General features: G+C 41.4%; 1 protein-coding gene across 1 annotated transcript in view; it reads left to right on the top strand.

Moving 5' to 3' along the window:
- Positions 1–25,458, top strand: part of APOB (apolipoprotein B) — a 42,308-nt gene extending 16,850 nt beyond the window's left edge. The window contains exons 15-29 of the mRNA XM_021677055.2: positions 274–450; positions 2,103–2,294; positions 3,506–3,673; positions 4,160–4,371; positions 7,425–7,607; positions 8,238–8,359; positions 10,226–10,436; positions 11,335–11,510; positions 11,620–11,804; positions 12,290–12,435; positions 13,375–13,748; positions 14,258–21,829; positions 22,232–22,346; positions 22,450–22,633; positions 23,582–25,458. Coding sequence (XP_021532730.2) covers positions 274–450; positions 2,103–2,294; positions 3,506–3,673; positions 4,160–4,371; positions 7,425–7,607; positions 8,238–8,359; positions 10,226–10,436; positions 11,335–11,510; positions 11,620–11,804; positions 12,290–12,435; positions 13,375–13,748; positions 14,258–21,829; positions 22,232–22,346; positions 22,450–22,633; positions 23,582–25,186 — 11,622 coding nt within the window. The 3' untranslated portion in view covers positions 25,187–25,458. The remainder of the gene's footprint in view (positions 1–273; positions 451–2,102; positions 2,295–3,505; positions 3,674–4,159; positions 4,372–7,424; positions 7,608–8,237; positions 8,360–10,225; positions 10,437–11,334; positions 11,511–11,619; positions 11,805–12,289; positions 12,436–13,374; positions 13,749–14,257; positions 21,830–22,231; positions 22,347–22,449; positions 22,634–23,581) is intronic.
- The last annotated feature ends 485 nt before the right edge of the window (positions 25,459–25,943 follow it).

Raw genomic sequence — 25,943 nt, 5'->3', positions numbered from 1 at the left:
CAATCTCAAATTCACTCCCAACTCTGAATCCTTGGCTGAATTATTTGTCCTCTCTGAACCTTAGCTGCCTCTTCTAGAAAAAAGCAAATAATAAGGTCAGGATTCTAGTGAGATTTTAATAAAGTAGCTTCTGTGAAGTGCTAAAGTCCGCTCCTGGCCTATATATTCAAATACTTGTTTGGATAAATGGACATCTAGAAGGGGAACTACTAGGCTGATATAAAACGAAGAAACCTGATGCCATTTTATTGTCCAATTTTCTTTCTTTCTCAGATTGGCTTGGAAGGAAAAGGCTTTGAGCCAACATTGGAAGCTCTTTTTGGGAAGCAAGGATTTTTCCCAGACAGTGTCAACAAAGCTTTGTACTGGGTTAAGGGTCAAGTTCCCGATGGTGTCTCCAAGGTTTTAGTGGACCACTTTGGCTATACCAAAGATGATAAACGTGAGCAGGTGTGTATTTGTTAAGTATCTTCTTAAGGAAAGCTTTTGGTCTCAATGAAAAAACAATTCTTTTCTAAGCATGAATGTCATCAAAGTACTATCTAACTGAAGGTTTTTATCAACCAGACCTGCTGGGGTAAGGGCCAGTATCCTCTGCAGTTAAGAGTCTTCTGAAATTCAGTGTGCCCAGAAACCAGACTCATGAGAAGTATTCTAGGACAATAATTATGAATTCTGGGCCGGGCGTGGTGGCTCACACCTGTAATTCCAGCACTTTGGGAGGCCAAAGCGGGCAGATCACAAGGTCAGGAGTTTGAGACCAGCCTAGCCAACAGAGTGAAACCCTGTCTCCACTAAAAAATACAAAAAAATTAGCCGGGCATGGTGGCGGGCACCTGTAATCCCAGCTATTCAGGAGGCTGAGGCGGGAGAATCACTTGAATCCAGGAGGTGGAGGTTGCAGTGAGCCAAGATTGTGCCATTGCACTCCAGCCTGGGTGACTGTGCGAGACTCTGTCTTAAAAAAATTAAAACAGCGTATGAATTCTGGGCATGGATTTAATTCTAACTTCACTGTCTTGAAGCTGTGCGCACTTGGGGAAGTTGGCTGATATTGTGTGTATCTGTTTCTGTCTGCATCCCAGACTACTAATAATAGTCCAAACCTCACAAGATTATTTAAAGACAATGAAATAAGGCATATAAAATGCTAAGCACAGTGCCTAATGTTGGCATTGATTGTTCAATAAGCAGATACTATTACAAGTTTTAAATTAATATTTTCATTATTATTAACTGCTTTCTTTGGCTCTCACTCCCATCAGTACACTAGCAAATGAGACCAAAATTCCACTTTGAAGCTAGCAATGAGTTTCCATTTAAGAAGTGAAATAGGTTATAGGATCTCGAGCTTATTCTTGAAGTTTTTGCTACCTAAAGTGTGGTCTGGTCAGAAATGCAGGTTCTCAGGCTTTGCCGACAATCTACTGAATTAGAAGCTGCATTTTAGCAAGACATCATGTGACCTGTATGCACATTCAAGTTTGCAGAGCAAGGAAGTAATTTGCCCCTCCATGCTCACTGTTGAGCACCAGCTCCATCTTCTAATTTCCTGACCCCTACTCGAGGCCGAGGGTCTTTGATCTTCTTTGAGTCTGTCAGTTTCACTTTTTTTTTTTCCTCAATGCCTGGGCATCTATCTCTGAGGTTCTTCTTCTCTCTAAGAAGAACTTATCTAGGATCAAGTGTTTTTCAAACTTTTGGTCAATTTATATAGCAGCTACATTTTCTTAAGAAACACCTTGTAGTCTTCACTGGTCAAAGAAGAGAAGGCTAAGCAGGGAAGGGGTGGGAGACAGAGGATCTTCTAATCTTGATCCTGGCATACTGGAGAACAGGGACCCCTCCCCTCACCCCACATCTTACTATGTCTACAGATTTTTAAATTAAGAATAGCTTTGGGAGTGCCACTGTCCCTGACAAGACTTTAGTTCTTTCATCTCTGTTTAGAGGAATTAGCCTGGACTTCAGCGTCACCCTGTTCCTTACCTGGAGCATTTTTCAGGCCCATCCTGGCTGCAGCAGACAGGTCCCACATCGAGAACTGAAAGGTGTTTGACATTGCTGACATCTCACTGTGCATTTTATTACTAAACTCTCAGGACATGGTAAAAGGAATGATGCTCAGTGTTGAGAAGCTGATTAAAGATCTGAAATCCAAAGAAGTCCCAGAAGCCAGAGCCTACCTCCGCATCTTGGGAGAGGAGCTTGGCTTTGCCAGGCTCCATGACCTGCAACTCCTGGGAAAGCTGTTCCTGATGGGTGCCCGCACTGTACAGGGGATCCCCCAAGTGGTAAGTCAGCAGGCCCCATCAGGGGCCTATGAGACCAGAGGTTGGTCTTTTTAGATCACCCAGACTCCTTACAATCCTAGCTGCACACACCAGAAAAGATGCTTGTACTTTTTTCAAAGATGCAGGTTTGCCTTGAATTTCACTGAAGATGACTCTTGGATTGCAAGGAACTGTTAACATTTAGAAATTAAGCTATTCATAATGTTGGCTCTATTTTTAAGAGCATTAATTTATTCATCTGGAAAACAATGTTCAGTATACCTTCCTTTACCTTTCCTAAATGCCCTTTTATTTTTATTTTTTAAATTTTTTGAGATGGACTCTTGCTCCCAGGCTGGAGTACAGTGGCACGATCTCAGCTCACTGCAGCTCTGCCTCCCAGGTTCAAGTGATTCTCCTGCCTCAGCCTCCCAAGTATCTAGGACTACAGATGTGCACCAGCACACCCGGCTAATTTGTGTATTTTTAGTAGAGGCAAAGTTTCACCATGTTGGCCAGGCTGGTCTCGAACTCCTGACCTCAAGTGATCTGCCAGACTGGACCTCCCAAAGTGCTGGGATAACAGACGTGAGCCACTGCACCTGGCCTGAAGGTCCTTTTAATATTGAAATGATACAGTGATTATATTTGGCAAACTATAATTCACTAAATATGCTATAATTTTTATTATTAATTTATTAATAAAAGAGGAAATATATAAGCAAACTCCTATGGCTTGATAAAAAAATATGTTGGCTTTAAGAAAACAGATCTCAAGTTATTTTATAGAAATATTGTTTCAAACAATAAAACCCAATGAAACTAATGTGTACATCATCTCAATATGTCTTTGGTTTCAAAAAAATGATTTTATCATAATATATTTCAAGTACACCTTCACTTACACTCAGACTCCAGAACACCAGAATTAAGCCATAGCATATATGATACTTAAAGTCCATAAAGCTCTGAGGTCCAGCAATATTCTTAAGTGCTTTCTGAATCCAGTTGAAAATGACATGCTATCTGTTATTTCTCATATCCTGATTCACTGAAAGCAATAAAAGCATCAGTTTGATCTTTATTTATCAAACTATCCAGCTCATCAAAATATGCTAGTCCTTCCATTCTAGATAAAGAAGAATTGCTCTCCAATGTATGGGAGGTTGCATTTAACAAAACCCACTTTAAAAATACTTACTTTTAGTTTCTCTCCGCTGTTGTATCTATAGATTGGAGAGATCTTCAGGGAGGGCTCAAAGAATGATATTTTTCTTCATTACATCTTCGCGGATTATGCCTTTGAACTCCCCACTGGAGCTGGATTACAGTTCCAAATGTCTTCATCTGGAGTCATCACTCCCGGAGCCAAGGCTGGAGTGAAACTGGAAGTAGCCAACGTAAGATTCTTTTTGACTTCTGTTGTCTTAGGTTCTTATTTTCTCAAGGGTGGGTTTCTTGTTAAAACACATTTTAAAATTTGTGTTTCCAGTTCAAGACAAAATGCATCATCATTGTAATCACCTCGTTATTTTTTATGAAAAACTGCAAGCTTCCACCAGAATGTGCCACCTCACTAGCTCTAGTAGTGGTATGGCCATAAGACAAGAACTCAGTTCTCCCAATAAATGAGTATTCCTATCATCTTTTTAATGTGGTTTTGCCTAACGTTAAGTCAGGTACTTTCTAGTTCAGGTACTTTCTACTTTCTCAGCTCTAGAGAACTGAGACCTTGCTTTCCTTCCTCCAAACAAATGCCAGTAATGTTTCCTAAGGTGTGAGTTATCCAGGACATGTTTGCCCAGAGGTGAGAAAGGGTGGTTGATCTGACTGAGAGAGGACTGAAGTATTTAATGAATCTGAATAGGTTGTTTTCTGACTTATAGATGGAGGCTGAATTGGTGGCAAAACCCTCCGTGTCTGTGGAGATTGTGACAAATATGGGCATCATCATTCCGGACTTCGCTAGGAGCGGGGTCCAGATGCACACCAACATCTTCCACGAGTCGGGCCTGGAGGCTCATGTTGCCCTGAAAGCTGGGCAGCTGAAGTTTATCATTCCTTCCCCAAAGAGACCAGTCAAGCTGTTCAGTGGCGGGTAATTCTTTCAGCCAACTCTCATTAGCCAGTTTGAAAGAGAGAACCGAGAATGTATCTGCAGGATTTTGCTAGGCTAAAGAGTTGATTAAATCATTCAGGTCCTGAAGAAGGGAGAGAGGAGTAGAGAGGAAAGGTTCCAGGTTACCCATTTTAATTCTAGCCTAAACTCACTGCATACTTACCTTTCCTCTACTTGTCACATTTTACTAAATTGTCCTTTATCTTTCTGCATTGAGACATACTAAGACCTACCGCTCAATTAGTTTCTATTAAGTTTTGATTTTTTGTTATCTATTTGTTTTCAGAATGAAGACATAATAGCTCTAGAGAGATCATCTTTGGGAAATGAATATTTCCCCCACAAAAAATACCAAAGAAAATACTGATTTGAGGTAGCTAGCTCAGTAGGTAAAGCACAAAACTCCTAACCTCGTGATAATGGGATACAGCCTCTTACGGAGAGTTCCATTTTAAGTGGTACCCTCAACCCTTGACTTATCTTAGTTTTCATAGTTTAGACACATTCATGTGTTCATTCAAAAATAATATTTAATTGGCCAGGTACGGTGGTTCACGCCTGCAATCCCAGCACTTTGGGAGCCCTAGGTGGATGGATCCCTTGAGCCCAGGTGTTCAGAGACCAGCCTGGGCAACATGACAAAACTCCATCTCTGCAAAAAAGCAAATAAATAAATAAATAAATAAATAAATAACAGAATTAGCCAGGCATAGTGGTGCATGCCTGTAGTTCCAGCTACTCAGAAGGCTGAGATGGGAGGATCAATTGAGCCCAGGAGTTCAAGGCTTCAGTGAACCATGATTACACCACTGCACTCCAGCCTAGGAGACAGAGCAAGACCCTGTCTCACAAAAAACAAAAAATAGTATATTTAATTGCCTAATAGGTACCAAGTATGTTGAATGAGAAACACAAGGTCCCTGCCCTTTAATTGCTTATATTTTACAAAGAAGACATACAATTAAGCAAGTAGTAATCACAGCGTAAGGGCTAAGTTATAAAAAGTATTAGAGTACCATGAAATTTTATATCATGTAGCCTGTGCTAGTCAGGAAAGCATTCTGAAACCAGTATACTTGATCTGGTAACTGAGGACTGTGTCAGAATTACTTAAGCAAAGGAGAAAGGAGTGAGTGTTCCAGGCAAAAGGAGAAGCATGTAATGGCTTGAAGGTAAGGGAATATGAGGACAGGGGAGAGGAGTAGAGAGGAAAGGTTCTGTGTTACCTATTTTAATTCTAGCCTAGACTCACTGCGTAATTACCTTTTCAAGGAACTGAAAGAAGTGCAGAATGGTAAGGGGCTCAGGGAACATAAGTGAGGAATGACGGGGAGAGGTAGACAAAATAGAGAGCATGCCCCGCCATGCAAGCCATCCTAAGGAGTTTAGACTCTTTTGAAGGCAGAGGAGTTGAAGAGAGGAGCAGAAATAAGATAGGGGTGAGGTTTTAGAAGAAATACTCTGACTCCAATCAGTATATTTTTGTTGCATTTGAGGCTGTGGAAAATAGGTGGGAAGGAGGCACAGCTGGAGACCAAGAGACCACTGGGCATCTCTGACAATGCTACGTGGCTAAGAGCTGATAATGGCCTGCAATGAGGAAAGCCAGGTATAGAAAGGAGTGAGCAGACTCTGGGGCTTCCTAAGAGGCAGAATCATAAGTACTGCTTCATTGACTGGGTATGGGGCAAAAGAAAGAAGAGAAGAGGAAGGAGGCGCCCTTCATTGAAATAAGAACTACAGCGGGAGAACTGCTGGTTTAGAGGAAGGTGACAAACTCAGTTTTGAATGTGCTGCATTTCATGTCCTACAAAACAACCAATTTAGAACTATCTAGCTGGCAAAGAGACCTATGGATCTGAGCCTAGTAAAGAGGGTTGGGCTCCACATATGGATTTGGGAGTCGTTAGCATAGAGAGGTTGTTGCGGTTAAACAGCAACTGGTGTGGAGTGAGACATAAGAGACGAGGACAGAAATGTGGAGAAGACAAATGTAAAGAAAGAGAGGGAATAACCAGCAGTGAGTTAGAAGTGACCAGAGAAGCAGAAGGAGAACCAAAACCATAAAAAGTCACAGCAGCCAAAGGGCATCAATGGGGGAGACCATCCCATGGGCAGGCGAACACTGGCATTAGGACTCAAGTACAACAGCAAAGCTTGGTCCTGTGGCACCCCCAAAGGGGAGAAATAATACTCAGAGGAAAATGTGATATTTCAAACAGAGCATCCTTAGAAGAAACCTGGTCAGTGTTGAACTTTCTTACATGTACTAAGTTTTTAAGTACACACTTGGAAGGAAGGTGCCATCATCTCTTCAGATGTGAGAGGCCCCAGCGTCTTTGTCTGGTCATGAGTATGCAACTCTACTGAAGGCTTCTGGGAGGTCAAAGAAGATAAACCTAAATATGCCCATTGGATGTAGGAGCAAGGAGGGCATTACAGATATTGATGGAAGCATTTTCAGAAGATGGAGTGAGCAGTCACAGCACAGTTTGGTGCAGCACATTGAGAGGAAGTGGAGACTGCAAAGGCAGACAACTCTCTTGATGGTGAGGGAGACAAGAGAAAGGAAGAAAAGAAAGAAAGGAGCATAAGGGAGGGGCACAGGGGAAGAGACTTGAGTGTGCTTAATGCTGGTGGAAGGAAGCAGGTGGAGAGTAAGGGATTTCATATGAGAGAGACAGAGTTTCTCTTGCCCTGCATCGTAGAAAGGAAGAGGCACACTGAAGTTCAGCCCCAGTGATCAGCTGTTGAACATCTCTGAGCCTCTGCTTCTATAAAATGAGAACCTTAAGCCTACTGTTGTGGGGATTACAGGTAACAGATGGAAATAACTCGGTTGCAAGCTTTAGAGTCATTCCAGTGGCTTGTCATGTTGATGTTCTTTCTATTATTATTTGTTTCTCAGTAAATTAAATAATGAGAGAAAGGTGTGGACTGAGGGGAGCTAAGACAGGAGGACCCTGAGAATTTATGATGTTCATTTTGATTCATGACTTGGCAATAACTCGGGTGTTTTTGTTCTTCACCAGCAACACATTATATTTGGTCTCTACCACCAAAACGGAAGTGATCCCACCTCTCATTGAGAACAGGCAGTCTTGGTCAACTTGCAAGCCATTCTTTACTGGCCTGAATTACTGCACCTCAGGCGCTTACTCCAACGCCAGCTCCACAGACTCCGCCTCCTACTATCCGCTGACAGGGAACACCAGGTTAGAGATGCTCAGTACCCAGCCCAGCATCTTCTCACCTTCCACACCATGGCCAACTAGCATGGCAAAGGGAAAATGCTCTGGGCCATAGGCCCCTATCACTAGCCTTCTGGGTTTGCACCATCTTTGGGTATTTAAAGCAGGGTCCTCTGGCCAACACATGGGGTATCCCCTTTTGCTTCCTTATGCATGGGATCAGATCACAGCACAGATCCCAATTTGCTTCTAATTCAGTGTCCATGCTTCTGAGTCTCCAGACCCAGTGCTGTGAGCTTCCTAGAGTCCACCAATGTGCCTGAAGCCTTCACTGTACTTAGGCGGGGTCTGTCTTCAGCCCCGCCCACCACCACCCCCACCCCCCACAAAGTTCCAGTGCTTGTTCCCAGTTTTGCAGAAACAACCAGTCAACTCCTGCTCTGCTTGTCCAAAGCCTTGGGAATCCTGGCATCTGCCCTTGCCTTGGGTTCTTGCAGGCACTGAGGGATTACAAAGGTCATTGTAGTTAAGGGCAAGAGACAATGTGAAAATAAGGACTATATTTTTGTTGCATTTGAGGCTGAATTGTTTTGGGGACATTATAACCATCCTTGAAAGTTCTAACATGTGCTGTTTTCATTGTAACATCTTTAGATTAGAGCTGGAACTGAGGCCTACGGGAGAGATTGAACAGTATTCTGTCAGTGCAACCTATGAGCTCCAGAGAGAGGACAGAGCCTTGGTGGACACCCTGAAGTTTATAACTCAAGCAGAAGGTGACTATTCAAAACACAGCTGCTTCATCTCTGCTCTCAGTCTCAGGTTCAGAATTCATGAGAACACATGTAATTTAACTTATATTAACTGAGTGCCCAATAGGCGGCAGTCCTATTCTAAGACCTGGGCCTAGAACAGTGAACAATGGAGTCTCTGCCTTCATGGAAGTTACAGTGAACAACCAAACAAGTTAATACTTGGAATATCAGATCAGTACTGGGTAGGAAAACAGAGCATAGACTGGTCTAAGGAGGGCTAGCAGTAGGAGGCAGGAAGAAGGGTGGGGAAAGTAGTGCATTTGGAATAATAAGGGAAAGTCTCCCTGGTAAAGTGAGCATGAGGAGACCTAACAGTATAAGAGGAGAAGCCATATGGAAAGACTGTTACAGGCAGAGGGGCCATCAGGTGCAAAGGCCCTGAGGCTGACACATTACTGCCATGTTTCAAGGAAAAGAAGGAGAGTAGTATGGCTGGAGCAGAAAGACCAGGGAGAAAAGAGGTAGAAGATGAGGACGCAGAGATATAGGGAGGTGAAGGAGGGATAGGCCATGGTAAGAACTTTGGTTTCCTATGAATTAAATGAAAGCCACTGGGAAATCTTCATGATTTACGTTTATGTTGAGAAAAGACTATGGCAGGACAAGGGCAGAGAAATTAATATGTAGATTATCACAATAATCCAGGCAGGAGTCAGTGCTGTTTTGGACTAGGGCAATGGCAGAGGAAATACGAGAAGGGGTTGGATTCTGGCCATATTCTAAAGATAAGGCTGACAAGATTTGCTGATACCATGGATGTTGAGTGTAAGAGGAAAATGGGAATGAGGACAAATCTAAGGTTTTTGGCCTGGGAAACTAAAAAACAGAGCTTCCATTTATTGAGATGGAAAGGGCTACTGGAGGAGCAGGTTTTGGGGAATGGGGCAAATTTAGGTGTTCACTTCGGAAAAAAAATTTATATAGGGATAGCAAGGAGTAGGTTTTAAGGAATGGGGCAAATTTAGGTGTTCACTTCGGAAAAATTTTTGTATAGGGATAGTGTATCACAAAATTAAACGAGGAAGCAAATCCCATGACAGAAAGCATTGGAGGAGCAGGGTATGCTGGGGAACTAGAGTTTGGAAGAAGTTTTTACAAAGGATATAAAATGGATGGGCCTACGGATCGAAGGACGCCTGGGAATCTTGTTACAAAGAAAGGAAGAACTGGGGAGGGGAAGCCCAGGGCAACGGCAGCAAGGTATCAGGACAGGCATCTTGGATGGAGAGTCATGTAGAGATGCATGTCTCCCTGTCCCAGAAGGACTGTGAGCCCTTGCTGTTCCACAAACAGGCCAAGTGCTCCCCATCTCAGGACCTCTGTATTTCTGACCCTCTGCCTGGAACGTGCTCCCCCCAGAACTCATCATGGCTCCAACCTCTCTTCATTCTGGTCTCTGCCCACATGTCCCCTTATCAGAGAGAATGCCTCTGACCACCAAGTATGAAATAACACTTCTTCTATCCTTTTCTATCTTTCATCCTGGTATCCAGTTTTGCTCTTCTTCATAACATTCGTTACCATCTGACGTGAGCAAGTTACTTGTTTATTGCCTGTACACCTTTCCCACTAGACTAGAAGGTAAGCCCCATAAAAGTAAGGACTCCCCAGTGCCAAGAGCAGGGCCCAGCACAGAACAGGCTCATGATAGGCAATCCATAAAGACTTGCATGCATGAACACCACTGAGTTTAAAATTTTCAGTAAAATCCTGAACTTTTTGTTTAAGCACATCGATTCCTTGGGGCTTTTCTACCTTTTCCTCTTCTTCCTTCCCAAACACGGCTTCTTACCACACATCTCTTCATTTTCTTATACACTCATCCAGGTGTGAAGCAGACTGAGGCTACCATGACATTCAAATATAATCGGCAGAGTATGACCTTGTCCAGTGAAGTCCAAATTCCAGATTTTGACGTTGACCTCGGGACAATTCTCAGAGTTCATGATGAATCTACTAAGGGCAAAAAGTCTTACAGACTCACCCTGGACATTCAGAACAAGAAAATTACTGAGGCTGCCCTCATGGGCCACCTAAGGTAAGGAAGGCTGAGGGTCATCTAACCTGAGCTGCAGGCCTGGGTGGTTCTTTTTCTTATTCCTTTTCCACTTTACACCTGATCAAGCCATGTTTGTCCCTGGTCTGCAATCAGAGTGGCAGATAGAGCCCTCAACATTTTTTTTTTTTTTTTTTGGAGATGGAGTCTCACTCTATCACCAGGCTGGAGTGCAGTGGCACAATTTCAGCTCACTGAAAGCTCTGCCTCCTGGGTTCAAGAGATTCTCCTGCCTCACCCCTCCCCAGTAGCTGGGACTACAGGCATGTGCCACAATGCTTAGCTAATTTTTGTATTTTTAGTAGAGACGAGGTTTTACCATGTTCGTCAGGATTGTCTCGATCTACTGATCTTGTGATCCACCTGCCTTGGCCTCCCAAAGTGCTGGGATTACAGGCATGAGCCACCACACCCAGCCAAGCCCTCAACATTTTAATCCTCTGCGCATGTCCAGTTGGATCTTCCTACCATTTATCAGGCACTTATTATTAATGTATCAAGCACGGTGCTGTGTGCTTTAAAGAAATTATCTTGGACCTCACAATAAACTGCAAGATCAGTGTGAGTTTTCCTGTTTCACAGATGAGGAAATGGTAGCTCAAAGGGGTTAAATCATTTGGTCAAAGCCATAGAGCTAGTAAATAGCAGAGAAGGATTCAAACAGTTTTCAGAAGTCTTCTCTTTCTCCTAAACCTGCTTGCGAAGTCCTTAATTTGTGCTGAATGTTGGCTTTAGAAGTCAATGAGTTTGATCTATGGCTGTTTCTCTGAAGCATCTATGTATCTGGTTTTGATCACCACAAATGGAACTTCTGTTTAATCCTGCATATCTCCTTTGAAAGGACAAAATCATTAGTGCCAACTGATTTTCTTTCCCATAGTTGTGACACAAAGGAAGAAGGAAAAATCAAAGGTGTTATTTCCATACCCCGTTTGCAAGCAGAAGCCAGAAGTGAGATCCTCACTCACTGGTCGCCTGCCAAACTGCTCCTCCAAATGGACTCATCTGCTACAGCTTATGGCTCCACAGTTTCCAAGAGGCTGGCGTGGCATTATGGTATGTGCCTCTTCACCTATGTGAGCACTTCCAAAGTAATGCAGGGGCTGAGAGCTGTGGTTACAGGCTGACCTTGTACCATTCACAACTATTTCCTATGTATTTTCAGACGAAGAGAAGATTGAATTTGAATGGAACACAGGCACCAATGTAGATACCAAAAAAATGGCTTCCAATTTCCCTGATATCTCTGATTTTCTTTGGAGCTTGTCTTTGAATGTCGTTGGTCTCCTGGATACCAGAATTCCTCCAACAGACATGACTTTATGGTACATGGGTTCCAAATTAATAGATGTAAGTATGAGTCTGCTAGTCAATAAATACATGGGTATAAGTGCTAATTACATCTTCAACTCTGAGCTAGGTGCAGGAGGGTATCCAAAGATATATAAGGCATGCTTCCTGCCCCCAGGGAATTCTTGGGGAGAAAAAAAAATTCACACATGTGCAGTTACCCAGTTACACAAAGCTGAATGTGATACAGATCAAAGAAATGCTACTAAGCAAACAGTTCTTTGCCTAGTGGTATCAAAGGAAGTTTTGGGACTAGGAAGTTTCGACAGCTAGGAGGCTGACTATGTTAGACATTCCTTTTATAAATGTGGGTAGAGATCAGTGACTGGCAACCAAGACTCATCATTTTCTGTGATTTATTTTTAACTTTCAGTGCATTGTCCTGCTTAATAATTAACTTATCAAATCTGGATTTTTGCCTAATATTTATTGCTCTTTGAGTCTCATCATGCCCATTACCTTAAAAATCTCCTGTTATTTTGTAGACAACACACTCATGGCTTCAGCAGGCATCTGAGAGTCTTCCTTATGCCCAGACTTTGCAAGATCACCTCAGTGGCCTGAAGGAGTTGAACCTCCAGAACATGGAATTGCCAGACTTCCACATCCCAGAAAACCTCTTCTTGAAAAGGTAAAAGAAGAAACTAGCAAAACTTCTTGAACCATGTGAAGTAAATGAAGGATTTTACATAGCATGTTTTAGACATTTTAAATTTAAATTTTCAAGGGAAACAATTTAAGCATTTTAAGGAGGTTACTAGCTATAGCACAAACACCACGGCATTTTTGCATTATTAAACATGCGAACGCCAACCCTGTCAGGAAGAATCTAAAAAAGTAATAGGATTCTGTTAGTTTCACCCTAAGATATTTTATTCAGTACAACTCGAATTGGAAAACCATTCAACTTTCTTCCATTATAAGCAAATTCCCCCTCTGATTGTGAAGAGTTCAGTATGGCTAGAGGCATTACTGACTACAGGTTTGCTGTTAAGCTACAGAGAGTCAGAACAGCCAATGAGCAGTAAATGGAAGCGGCGTTCTAAGAAAATACTTTAACCCAGACTTACTGACTTCCACACCTATCTTTCCACAAATCAAGTTGCCTCAATTCAGTTTAGCAAAATCGTATCAAGTGTCTCCTATGTGCAAAATGCTAGACTAGGTACAGTGAGAAGACAGAAACTGGATAAGGTCTAGTCCTTTTGCTTAGGAAGATACCAGGTAGACACCAACAAATGACAAATAATTAATTATATAAGCAAAATTATGACACGCTCTTTGAAAAAGGTGCAAGGGACTATGTAACTGTAAGAACGAAACAAATTGGCTTTAACTTAGGTGGGATGATAATGCTAAGGAGTGGCTCTTAGAAGAGCTTTGTAAGGATTTGAGTGTCTGACAGGTGGAGGTAAAAGCAAAGGAGTCCAGGCATAGGAGTAGCTCAAGGAAAAGTGCAGAGTGGCTTTGAGAATGGGGCAGGTACAATATTTCTGTGAAGGTCAGAGGCAGAGAACTTTGAATGACTGATGTCTGACTGTGGAGATGTTTTCTTTGTTGTTCATTTCAGCGATGGCCGGGTCAAATATACCTTGAACAAGAACAGTTTGAAAATTGAGATTCCTTTGCCTTTTGGTGGCAAATCCTCCAGAGATCTAAAGATGTTAGAGACCATTAGGACACCAGCCCTCCAATTCAAGTCTGTGGGATTCCATCTGCCATCTCAAGAATTCCAAGTCCCTACTTTTACCATTCCCGAGTTGTATCAACTGCAAGTGCCTCTCCTGGGTGTTCTGGACCTCTCCACGAATGTCTACAGCAACCTGTACAACTGGTCCGCCTCCTACACTGGTGGCAACACCAGCACAGACCATTTCAGCCTTCGGGCTTCGTACCACATGAAGGCTGACTCTGTGGTTGACTTGCTTTCCTACAATGTGCAAGGTGAGCTATGCTCAGGTAAAGGGTGCATAGGGCTAGTTCACTGCAGACTCTAAGAGGAGAGCCTCCTCCAGGGAGGAAAGGACTTGGGCTTTCTAACAGATAATCTTCCTTGCTACTTGGAAGTCTTTTATTTTATTCAACAAATAGAAATATTTATTAAATATATCACATGTATTAAATATCGTAGTAGGCAGTAACAGAAAAAAGACAGATATGCCAGCAATTATAATTCAGTGTGAGAAGTGTGATGATTGATAGAATGTAGTTTTTAAGCATAAGGTAGAGTGAAAGCACTCAGCAAGGGAATGTAAACAAGGCCTGTGGTGGTCAGGGAAGGCTTCCTGGAGGAATGCCTTTTGCTATCAGATTTTATGTTTGCATTACAGATGGAGGAGTCTGTTGCACAGTTGGCCCAGAAAAATGTGACTTTATTATGAAAGACTTTTAACATACAGATTGCTTTGGAAATGTATTGCTTAATTTAAACAATCTTTTCATTTCTATGTTAGGATCTGGAGAAACAACGTATGACCACAAGAATACGCTCACACTATCATGTGATGGGTCTCTACGCCACAAATTTCTAAATTCAAATATCAAATTCAGTCATGTAGAAAAAGTTGGAAACAACCCAGTCTCAAAAGGTTTACTAACATTTGATGCATCTAGTGCCTGGGGACCACAGATGTCTGCTTCAGTTCATTTGGACTCAAAAAAGAAACAACATTTGTTTGTCAAAGAAGTCAAGATTGATGGGCAGTTCAGAGTCTCTTCGTTCTATGCTAAAGGCACATATGGCCTGTCTTGTCAGAGGGATCCTAACACTGGCCGGCTCAATGGAGAGTCCAACCTGAGGTTTAACTCCACCTACCTCCAAGGCACCAACCAGATAACAGGAAGATATGAAGATGGAACCCTCTCCCTCACGTCCACCTCTGATCTGCAAAGTGGCATCATTAAAAATACTGCTTCCCTGAAGTACGAGAACTATGAGCTGACTTTAAAATCTGACACCAATGGGAAGTATAAGAACTTTGCCACTTCTAACAAGATGGATATGACCTTCTCTAAGCAAAATGCACTGCTGCGTTCTGAATATCAGGCCAATTATGAGTCATTGAGGTTCTTCAGCCTGCTTTCTGGATCACTAAATTCCCATGGTCTTGAGTTAAATGCTGATATCTTGGGCACTGACAAAATTAATAGTGGTGCTCACAAGGCAACACTAAGGATTGCCCAAGATGGAGTATCTACCAGTGCAATGACCAGCTTGAAGTACAGTCCTCTGGTGCTGGAGAATGAACTGAATGCAGACCTTGGCCTCTCTGGGGCATCTATGAAATTAACAACAAATGGCCGCTTCAGGGAACACAATGCAAAATTCAGTCTAGATGGAAAAGCCGCCCTCACAGAGCTATCATTGGGAAGTGCTTATCAGGCCATGATTCTAGGTGTTGACAGCAAAAACCTTTTCAACTTCAAGATCAGTCAAGAAGGACTTACGCTCTCAAATGACATGATGGGCTCATATAACGAAATGAAACTTGACCACACAAACAGTCTGAACATTGCAGGCTTATCACTGGACTTCTCTTCAAAACTGGACAACATTTACAGCTCTGACAAGTTTTATAAGCAAACTTTTAATTTACAGCTACAGCCCTATTCTCTGGTAACTACTATAAACAATGACCTGAAATACAATGCTCTGGATCTGACCAATAATGGGAAACTACGGCTAGAACCCCTGAAGCTGAATGTGGCTGGTAACCTAAAAGGAGCCTATGGAAACAATGAAATAAAACACATCTATACCATCGCTTATGCTGCCTTATCAGCAAGCTATAAAGCAGACACTGTTGCTAAGGTTCAGGGTGTGGAGTTTAGCCATCGGCTCAACACAGACATCGCTGGGCTGGCTTCAGCTGTTGACATCAGCACAAACTATAATTCAGACTCACTGCATTTCAGCAATGTCTTCCATTCTGTAATGGCCCCGTTTACCATGACCATTGATGCACATACAAATGGCAATGGGAAACTCGCCCTCTGGGGAGAACATACTGGGCAGCTGTATAGCAAATTCTTGTTGAAAGCAGAACCTCTGGCATTTACTTTCTCTCACGATTACAAAGGCTCCACGAGTCATCATCTCATGTCTAGGAAAAGCGTCAGTACAACTCTTGAACACAAAGCCAGTGCCCTGCTTACTCCAGCTGAGCAGATGGGCACCTGGAAACTCAAGACCCAATTTAACAACAATGAATACAGCCAGGACTTGGAGGCTTACAACACTAAAGACAAAATTGGTGTGGAACTTAGTGGACGAGCCCTGGCTGACCTAACTCTACTAGACTCCCCAATTAAAGTGCCATTTTTACTCAGTGAGCCTGTCAATGTCATTGATGCTTTAGAGATGAAAGATGCCATTGAGACGCCCCAAGAATTTACGATTGTTGCTTTTGTAAAGTATGATAAAAACCAAGATGTTCATACCATCAGTCTCCCATTTTTGGAAACCCTGCAAGAATATTTTGAGAGGAATCTACAAACTGTTATAATTATACTGGAACACATGCAGAGAGACCTGAAGCACATCAATATTAATCAATTTGTAAGAAAATACAGAGCAGCCCTGGGCAAACTCCCACAGCAAGTTGACGATTATTTGAATTCATTCAATTGGGAGAGACAAGTTTCACATGCCAAGGAGAAACTGACTGCTCTTACAAAAAAGTACAGAATTACAGAAAATGATATACAAATTGCATTAGATGATGCCAAAATCAACTTTAATGAAAAACTATCTCAACTGCAGACATATGTGATACAATTTGATCAGTATATTAAAGATAATTATGATTTACATGATTTGAAGATAGCTATTGCTAATATTATTGATCGAATCATTGAAAAATTAAGAAGTCTTGATGAGGATTATCATATTCGTCTAAATTTAGTAAAAACAATCCATGATCTACATTTGTTTGTTGAAAATATTGATTTTAACAAAACTGGAAGTAGTACTGCATCCTGGATTCAAAATGTGGATACTAAGTACCAAATCAGAATTCAGATACAAGAAAAACTGCAGCAGATTAAGAGACACATACAGAACATAGACATGCAGCACCTAGCTGGAAAGTTAAAACAATATGTTGAGGCTACTGATGTTAGAGTGCTTTTAGATCAATTGGGAACGACAATTTCATTTGAAAGAATAAATGACATTCTTGAGTATGTCAAATACTTTGTTATAAATCTTATTGGGGATTTTGAAGTAGCTGAGAAAATCAATGCCTTCAGAGCCAAAGTCCATGAGTTAATTGGGAGGTATGAAATAGACCAACAAATCCAGGTTTTAATGGATAAATCAGTAGAGTTGGCCCACCAATTCAAGTTGAAGGAGACTACTCAGAAGCTAAGCCATGTCCTACAACAAGTTAAGATAAAAGATTACTTTGAGAAATTGATTGGACTTATTGATGATGCTGTCAAGCAGCTTGGTGAATTATCTTTTAAAACATTCATTGAAGATGTAAACAAATTCCTTGACATGTTGATAAAGAAATTAAGGTTATTTAATTACCACCAGTTTGTAAATGAAACCAATAACAAAATCCATGAGGTGACTCAGAGACTCAATGGTGAAATTCAGGCTCTGGAACTACCACAAAAAGCTAAAGCATTGAAACTGTTTTTAGAGGACACCAAGGCCACAGTTGCAGTGTATCTGGAAAGCCTACAGGACACCAGAATAACTTTAATCATCGATTGGTTACAGGATGCTTTAAGTTCAGCATCTTTTGCTCACATAAGGGCGAAATTCTGCGAGACCCTAGAAGATACACGAGACCGAATGTATCAAATGGACATTCAGCAGGAACTTCAACGATACCTGTCTCTGGTAGGCCAGGTTTATAGCACACTTGTTACCTACATTTCTGACTGGTGGACTCTTGCTGCTAAGAATCTTACTGACTTTGCAGAGCAGTATTCTATCCAAGATTGGGCTAAGCGTGTGAAAGCATTGGTAGAGCGAGGGTTCACTGTTCCTGAAATCAAGACCATCCTGGGGACTGTGCCTGCCTTTGAATTCAGTCTTCAGGCTCTTCAGAAAGCTACCTTCCAGACACCTGATTTCATAGTCCCCCTAACAGATTTGAGGATTCCATCAGTTCAGATAAACTTCAAAGAGTTGAAAGATATAAAAATCCCATCCAGGTTTTCCACACCAGAATTTACTCTCCTTAACACCTTCCACATTCCTTCCTTTACAATTGACTTTGTAGAAATAAAAGTAAAGATCATCAGAACCATTGATCAGGTGCTGAACAGTGAGCTGCAGTGGCCTGTTCCAGAATTATATCTCAGGGATCTGAAGGTGGAGGACATTCCTCTAGTGAGAATCACCCTGCCAGACTTCCATTTACCAGAAATCGCAATTCCAGAATTCGTAATCCCAAATCTCAACCTTAGTGATTTTCAAGTTCCTGACCTTCACATACCAGAATTCCAGCTTCCCCACATCTCACACACAATTGAAGTACCTACTTTTGGCAAGCTGTATGGTATTTTGAAAATCCAATCTCCTCTTTTCACTTTAGATGCAAATGCGGACATACAAAATGAAACCACTTCAGCGAACGAAGCAGGTATTGCAGCTTCCATCACTGCCAAAGGCGAGTCCAGATTAGAAGTTCTCAGTTTTGATTTTCAAGCAAAAGCACAACTCTCAACCCCTACGATTAATCCACTGGCTCTGAAGGAGTCCGTGAAGTTCTCCAGCAAGTACCTGAGAACACAGCATGATAGTGAAATGCTGTTTTTTGGAAACACTATCGAGGGAAAATCAAACACAGTGGCAAGTTTACACACGGAAAAAAATACACTGGAGCTTAGTAATGGAGTGATTGTCAAGATAAACAATCAGCTTACTCTGGATAGCAACACTAAGTACTTCCACAATTTGAACATCCCCAAACTGGACTTCTCTAGTCAGGCTGACCTGCGCAACGAGGTCAAGACACTGTTGGAAGCTGGTCACGTAGCATGGACTTCTTCTGGAAAAGGGTCATGGAAATGGGCCTGCCCCCAATTCTCAGATGAGGGAACGCATGAATCACAAATTAGCTTCACCATGGAAGGACCCCTCACTTCCTTTGAATTATCCAATAAGATCAACAGCAAACACCTAACAGTAAACCAGAACTTGGTTCATGAATCTGGCTTCCTCAACTTTTCTAAACTTGAAATTCAATCACAAGTTGAATCCCAGCATGTGGGCCGCAGCGTTCTAACTGCTAAAGGCACGGCACTGTTTGGAGAAGGGAAGGCAGAGTTAACTGGGAGGCATGATGCTCATTTAAATGGAAAGGTTATTGGAACTTTGAAAAATTCTCTTTTCTTTTCAGCCCAGCCATTTGAGATTACTGTATCCACAAACAACGAAGGAAATTTGAAAGTTAGTTTTCCGTTAAGGGTGACATGGAAGATAGACTTTCTGAATAACTATGCACTGTTTCTGAGTCCTAGTGCCCAGCAAGCAGGTTGGCAAGTAAGTGCTAGGTACAATCAGTATAAGTACAACCAAAATTTCTCTGCTGAAAACAACGAGAACATCATGGAGGCCCGTGTAGGAATAAATGGAGAAGCCAATCTGGATTTCTTAAACATTTCTTTAACAATTCCTGAAATGCTTCTACCTTACACAACAATCACAACTCCCCCACTGAAAGATTTCTCTTTATGGGAAAAAACAGGCTTGAAGGAATTATTGAAAACAACAAAGCAATCATTTGATTTAAGTGTAAAAGCTCAGTATAAGAAAAACAAACACAAGCATTCCATCACAAATCCTTTGGCCGTGCTTTGCGAGTTTATCAGTCAGAACATCAAATCCTTTGACAGGCATTTTGAAAAAGCCGGAAACGATGCATTAGATTTTGTCACCAAATCCTATAAGGAAGCAAAAATTAAGTTTGATAAGTACAAAGCTGAAAAATCTCACAACGAGCTCCCCAGGACCTTTCAAATTCCTGGATACACTGTTCCAGTTGTCAATGTTGAAGTGTCTCCATTCACCGTAGAGATGTCGGCGTTCGGCTATGTGATCCCAAAAGCAGTCAGCATGCCCAGTTTCACCATCTCAGGTTCTGACATCCGTGTGCCTTCATATACATTAACCCTGCCATCCTTAGAGCTGCCAGACTTTCATGTCCCTAGACATCTCAAGCTTTCTCTTCCAGATTTCAAGGAATTGTGTACCATAACCCATATTTTTATTCCTGCTATGGGCAATATTACCTATGATTTCTCCTTTAAATCAAGTGTCATCACACTGAATACCAATGCTGAACTTTTTAACCAATCAGATATTGTTGCTCATCTCCTTTCTTCGTCTTCATCTGTCATTGATGCACTGCAGTACAAACTAGAGGGCACCACAAGATTGACAAGAAAAAGGGGGTTGAAGTTAGCCACAGCTCTGTCTCTGAGCAACAAATTTGTGGAGGGTAGTCATAACAGTATTGTGAGCTTAACCAAGAAAAATATGGAAGCATCAGTGGTAACAGCCGCAAAAGTCCAAATTCCAATTTTGAGAATGAATTTCAAGCAAGAACTTAATGGAAATAGCAAGTCAAAACCTACTGTCTCTTCCTCCATGGAATTTAAGTATGATTTCAATTCTCCAATGCTGTACTCTACTGCTAAAGGGGCAGCTGACCATAAACTCAGCTTGGAAAGCCACACCTCTTACTTTTCCATTGAGTCATCTACCAAAGGAGGTGTCAAGGGTTCGGTTCTTTCACGGGAATATTCCGGAACTATTGCCAGTGAGGCCAGCACTTACTTGAATTCCAAGAGCACACGGTCTTCAGTGAAGCTGCAAGGCACTTCTAAAATTGATGATATCTGGAACCTTGAAGTAAAAGAAAATTTTGCTGGAGAAGCCACTCTCCAACGTATATATTCCCTCTGGGAGCACAGTACAAAAAACCACTTACAGCTAGAGGGCCTCTTTTTCACAAATGGAGAACATACAAGCAAAGCCACCCTGGAACTCTCTCCATGGGAAATGTCAGCTCTTGTTCAGGTCCATGCAAGTCAGCCCAATTCCTTCCTTGATATCCCCTACCTTGGCCAGGAAGTGGCCCTGAATGCTAACACTAAGAACCAGAAGATCAGATGGAAAAGTGAAGCCCGGGTTCATTCTGGGTCTCTCCACAGCCATGTCGAGCTTTCCAATGACCAAAAAGAGGCACACCTTGACATTGCAGGATCCTTAGAAGGACACCTAAGTTTCCTCAAAAATATCATCCTACCAGTTTATGACAAGAGTTTATGGGACTTCCTAAAGCTGGATGTAACAACCAGCATGGGTAGGAGACAGCATCTTCGTGTTTCAACTGCCTTGGTGTACACCAAAAACCCCAATGGCTATTCATTCTCCATCCCAGTAAAAGTTTTGGCTGATGAATTCATTATTCCTGGACTGAAACTAAATGATCTAAATTCAGTTCTTGTCATGCCTGCGTTCTATGTCCCATTTACAGATCTTCAGGTTCCATCCTACAAACTTGACTTCAGAGAAATAAAAATGTATAAGAAGCTGAGAACCTCATCATTTGCCCTCAGCCTACCAACACTCCCCAAGGTAAAATTCCCTGAAGTTGATGTGTTAACAAAATATTCTCAACCAGAAGACTCCTTGGTTCCCTTTTTTGAGATAACTGTGCCTGAATCTCAGTTAACTGTGTCCCAGTTCACGCTTCCAAAAAGTGTTTCAGTTGGTGGTGCTGTTTTGGATCTAAATGAGGTAGCCAAGAAGATTGCAGACTTTGAGTTGCCCACCGTCATCATGCCTGAGCAGACTATTGAGATTCCTTCTATTAAGTTCTCTGTCCCTGCTGGAATTTTCATTCCTTCCTTTGGAGCACTGACTGCACGCTTTGGGGTAGCCTCTCCCCTGTATAATGCCACTTGGAGTGCCAGTTTGAAAAACAAAGCAGATCATCTTGAAACAGTCCTGGATTCCACATGCAGCTCAACCATACAGTTCCTGGAATATGACCTAAATGGTAAGAAATATCCTGCCTCCTCTCCTAGATACTGTGCGTTTTCAATGAGAGTTATGAGTAAATAATTATGTATTTAGTTATAAGTAGATACACAATTACTCAGTATCACAAAATTTTAAGTAAGAGGAGATATGTGTATACCCCACATGTAAAAACCAAACTGTAGAAAATCTAGTACCATGCAAGACAAACAGCTTTAAAGAAAATGGATTTTTCTGTAATTGTTTTAGGACTAACAATGTCTTTTAACTATTTATATTAAAACAACTGTGAGCTGTACATTGCATATTTTAAACATAAGTAAAGTATCTGGTTAGGATAGAATTCTCCCAGTTTTCACAATGAAAATATTTGCATCCTATTGTTTTGAATCTAATAAAATATAAAATCTCTCCTATACAGTTGTGGGAACATTCAAAATCAAAGATGGTAGGTTAACCTGTAAGACTAAAGGAACATTTGCACACCGTGACTTCAGCGCAGAATATGAAGAAGATGGCAAATATGAAGGACTTAAGTATGGAGCTTTTATTGAAACTTTATCCCTTTTGAAAATTCATTGTGATTTTCAACATCTCCATGCCCCTTTTGTGATGGCTTATCTGTTTTTCTGCTTTCAGAGAGTGGGAAGGAAAAGCGCGCCTTGATATCAAAAGCCCAGCGTTCACTGATCTCCATCTCCACTACCAGGAAGACGAAAAAGGCCTCTCCATCTCAGCAGCCTCCCCAGCCATAGGCACCATGGGCATGGATGTGGACGAAGATGATGATTTTTTAAAATGGAACTTCTACTACAGCCCTCAGGTGAATACCACTAATGCGTGACACATCCCCAAGAGCGAGTTGAGAATTGGGGTAGATACATTTCATTCAGGACCAAATATTCATTCAGAGATTCCCCAAACAAGGTGAAAGGCAGGCAGTAAGCAGCTTCTTCTCTGATGAAATATTCTTTAGAAAGTATTACAATGAGTCCTTGACTGATTTTAATTTTTAGATGCACATATGACATCATATAGCACTATTATTTATTAATTCTGGGCAAATCCAGAAAGATAGGGGTTATACCTCATCACCCAAATCATAGGCAAGCTCAGCATAGGTAGGGTGTATTTTTCACAGAGTGGCAGTTTCTGGAGTAGTGAAAACTTTAAAATTCTTCCCCATAATAGAATTGCTAGATAAGATACATCAAATTCCTCTCATGCCATTTGCAAGCTCTGCCAGGGTCAAATCAAGGATGACATTACCAGAGGAGAAGACCAAACATGGTTCTATTACTGTTGCTAAAAGTTTGTCATGGGCTTGGAGAATGCATACTGATATTGGGATTCTGGGCCTCTGCTGGGTGGGCTCCAACTCGCCTTTTTTGCTACATCTTTTTCCCTATCTGTCATTTCCTAACTCTTCTTCTTCTCTCTCCTCTTCTTTCTCTTCCTCCTCTTCCTCTTCCAGTTTTCAGTCCCAGGAAGGCTCTAATGTTAAGTGTCACAGTGTAAATGCCAAATGCCAAGCATTTTTTTTATCCTTTCTTGGGCATGTGATAAAGAGAAATTAACAACAGTAGACTTATTTAACCATAAAAAAAAATATGAAATGACATATGAAAGATAAATCCCTTTCAGTATATGAAAGATTCTCTGATCTTTATTTTTAGCTGCTAATGAAGTTTTAGTGTACTATATTATGTAATTGGAGTAATTGAAAACATGTTCTTTTCTTTTTATTTATTTATTTATTTGCTGTATTTAGTCCTCTCCAGATAAAAAACTCACCATATTCAAAACCGAGCTGAGGTACCAGGAATCTGATGAGGAACTTCAGATCAAAGTTAATTGGGAAGAAGAGGCAGCTTCTGGCTTGCTAACCTCTCTGAAAGACAATGTGCCCAAGGCCACACAGGCCCTTTATGACTATGTCAACAAGTACCACTGGGAGCACACGGGGCTCACCCTGAGAGGAGCGTCTTCAAAGCTGAGAAGAAATCTGCAGAACAAGGCTCAATGGGTTTATCAAGGGGCCGCTAGGCAAATTGATGACATGGACATGTGGTTCCAGAAAGCAGCCAGTAGTACCACTGGGAACTACCAAAAGTGGACGGACAAGGCCCAGAATCTGTATCAGGAACTGTTGACTCAGGAAGCCCAAGCCAGTTTACAGGGATTCAAGGATAAAGTGTTTGACAGCTTGTTACGAGTTACTCAAGAATTCCATATGAAAGTCAAGCATCTGATTGACTCACTCATTGATTTTCTGACCTTCCCCACATTCCAGTTCCCAGGGAAACCTGGGACATACACTAGAGATGAACTCTGCACTATGGTCATAAGGGAGGTAGGGATGGTACTGTCCCAAGTGTATTCAAAAGTCCATAATGGTTCAGAAATACTGTTTTCCTATTTCCAAGACCTAGTGATGAAACTTCCTTTTGAGTTAAGGAGCCAGAAACTAATAGATATAATCTTGATGTATAGGGAACTGCTAAAAGATTTATCAAAAGAAGCCCAACAGGTATTTAAAAACATGCAGTCTCTAAAGACCACAGAGGTGCTACATGATCTTCAGCAGCTTTTACAATTCATTTTTCAACTAATAGAAGAAGACATTAAAAAGCTGAAAGAGATAAAACTTACTCAACTTACTAATTATATCCGAGACGACATCAACATAATCTTCAATGATTATATCCCATTCTTTTTTAAATTATTGAAAGAAATCCTATGCCTTAATCTACATGAGTTCAATGAATTTATTCAAAACAACCTTCAGGAAGCTTCTCAAGAGTTACAGCAGATCCATCAATACATTGTGGCCCTTCGTGAAGAATATTTTGATCCAAGTGTAGTCGGCTGGACAGTGAAATATTATGAACTTGAAGAAAAGATAGTCAGTCTGATCAAGAACTTATTAGTTGCTCTTAAGGACTTCCATTTTGAATATACTGTCAGTGCCTCTGGCTTTGCTTCCCAACTCTCTACTCAAGTTGAGCAATTTCTGCACAGAAATATTCAGGAATATCTTAGCATCCTTACTGATGCAGATGGAAAAGGGAAAGATAAGATTGAAGAGCTTTCTACCACTGCTCAGGAAATAATTAAAAGCTGGGCCATTGCAATGAAGGCAATCATTTCTGATTACCACCAGCAGTTTAGATATAAACTCCAAGATTTTTCCGACCAACTCTCTGATTATGATGAAAAATTTATTGCTGAGTCCAAAAGATTGATTGACCTGTCCATTCAAAAGTACCACACATTTCTGAGATATATCACAGAGTTATTGAAAAAGTTGCAGTCAACCACAGTCATGAACCCCTTCATGAAGCTTGCTCCAGGAGAACTTACTATCATCCTCTAATTTTTTTAAAAGCAAAAGCAATCTTCATTTATTCTTCTGTTCCAGTTGAACTTTCACATAGCAGGGAAAACATTCAAACTGCACATACTGATAAAACCTTTCAGTGAGCTAGCCCTGCAGTAGGCAGTCGACTACAAGCAGAGGCACATATGAACTGGACCTGCACCAAAGCTGGCATCTTTGCAAGTTAAAGAAAATCAAGATCTGAGTTGTTTTGCTAAACTTGGGGGAGGAGAAACAAATAAATGGAGTCTTTATTGTGTATCACACCACTCGATGTGGCTCACTTGTATTGAAAGACAGTGAAACAAGGGCATTGATGCAAATGTTCTGGCATTGCAAAACCTCTAGAACATATAGTGTGATTTAAGTAACAGAATAAAAATGGAAAGGGAAAAATTGTGGAGGGAAATATGTTGCCACCTAAAAAGAAGAGGTAATTGGTCTCAGGAATTGTATTTGCCAAGTGAAAAGGGAAAAGTATTCACAAAGGCTTGTACATACCTTGATCCTGAGAAACACCTTGTGTGTCTTCATGAACCACATAGTCTTCCTCACTGACAGTCTGCCTTTGCCCGGCAAGGCTCTCTGGTAGGCTCTGAGATAAAACAACAGGTCCTTTATTTCACTCAGCCTGCCAGGAGTGGAGAAGGAATAGCTTAGGGAGTCCTAGCTCCAAGGGCTTCATAGCAATAGAGACCCCAGACGTCTCCCTGCAGCTCTGCCAGCCAGGATCCTTTCAAGGCAAAGGAAGTAT

This window comes from Aotus nancymaae, unplaced genomic scaffold, assembly GCF_030222135.1.
Source record: "Aotus nancymaae isolate 86718 unplaced genomic scaffold, 86718_ANA_hifiasm-v0.15.2.pri h1tg000057l, whole genome shotgun sequence".
NCBI lineage: Eukaryota > Metazoa > Chordata > Mammalia > Primates > Aotidae > Aotus > Aotus nancymaae.
The sequence above is the reverse complement of the archived record's forward strand: the minus strand, read 5'-3'. Positions and strand labels throughout refer to the sequence as shown.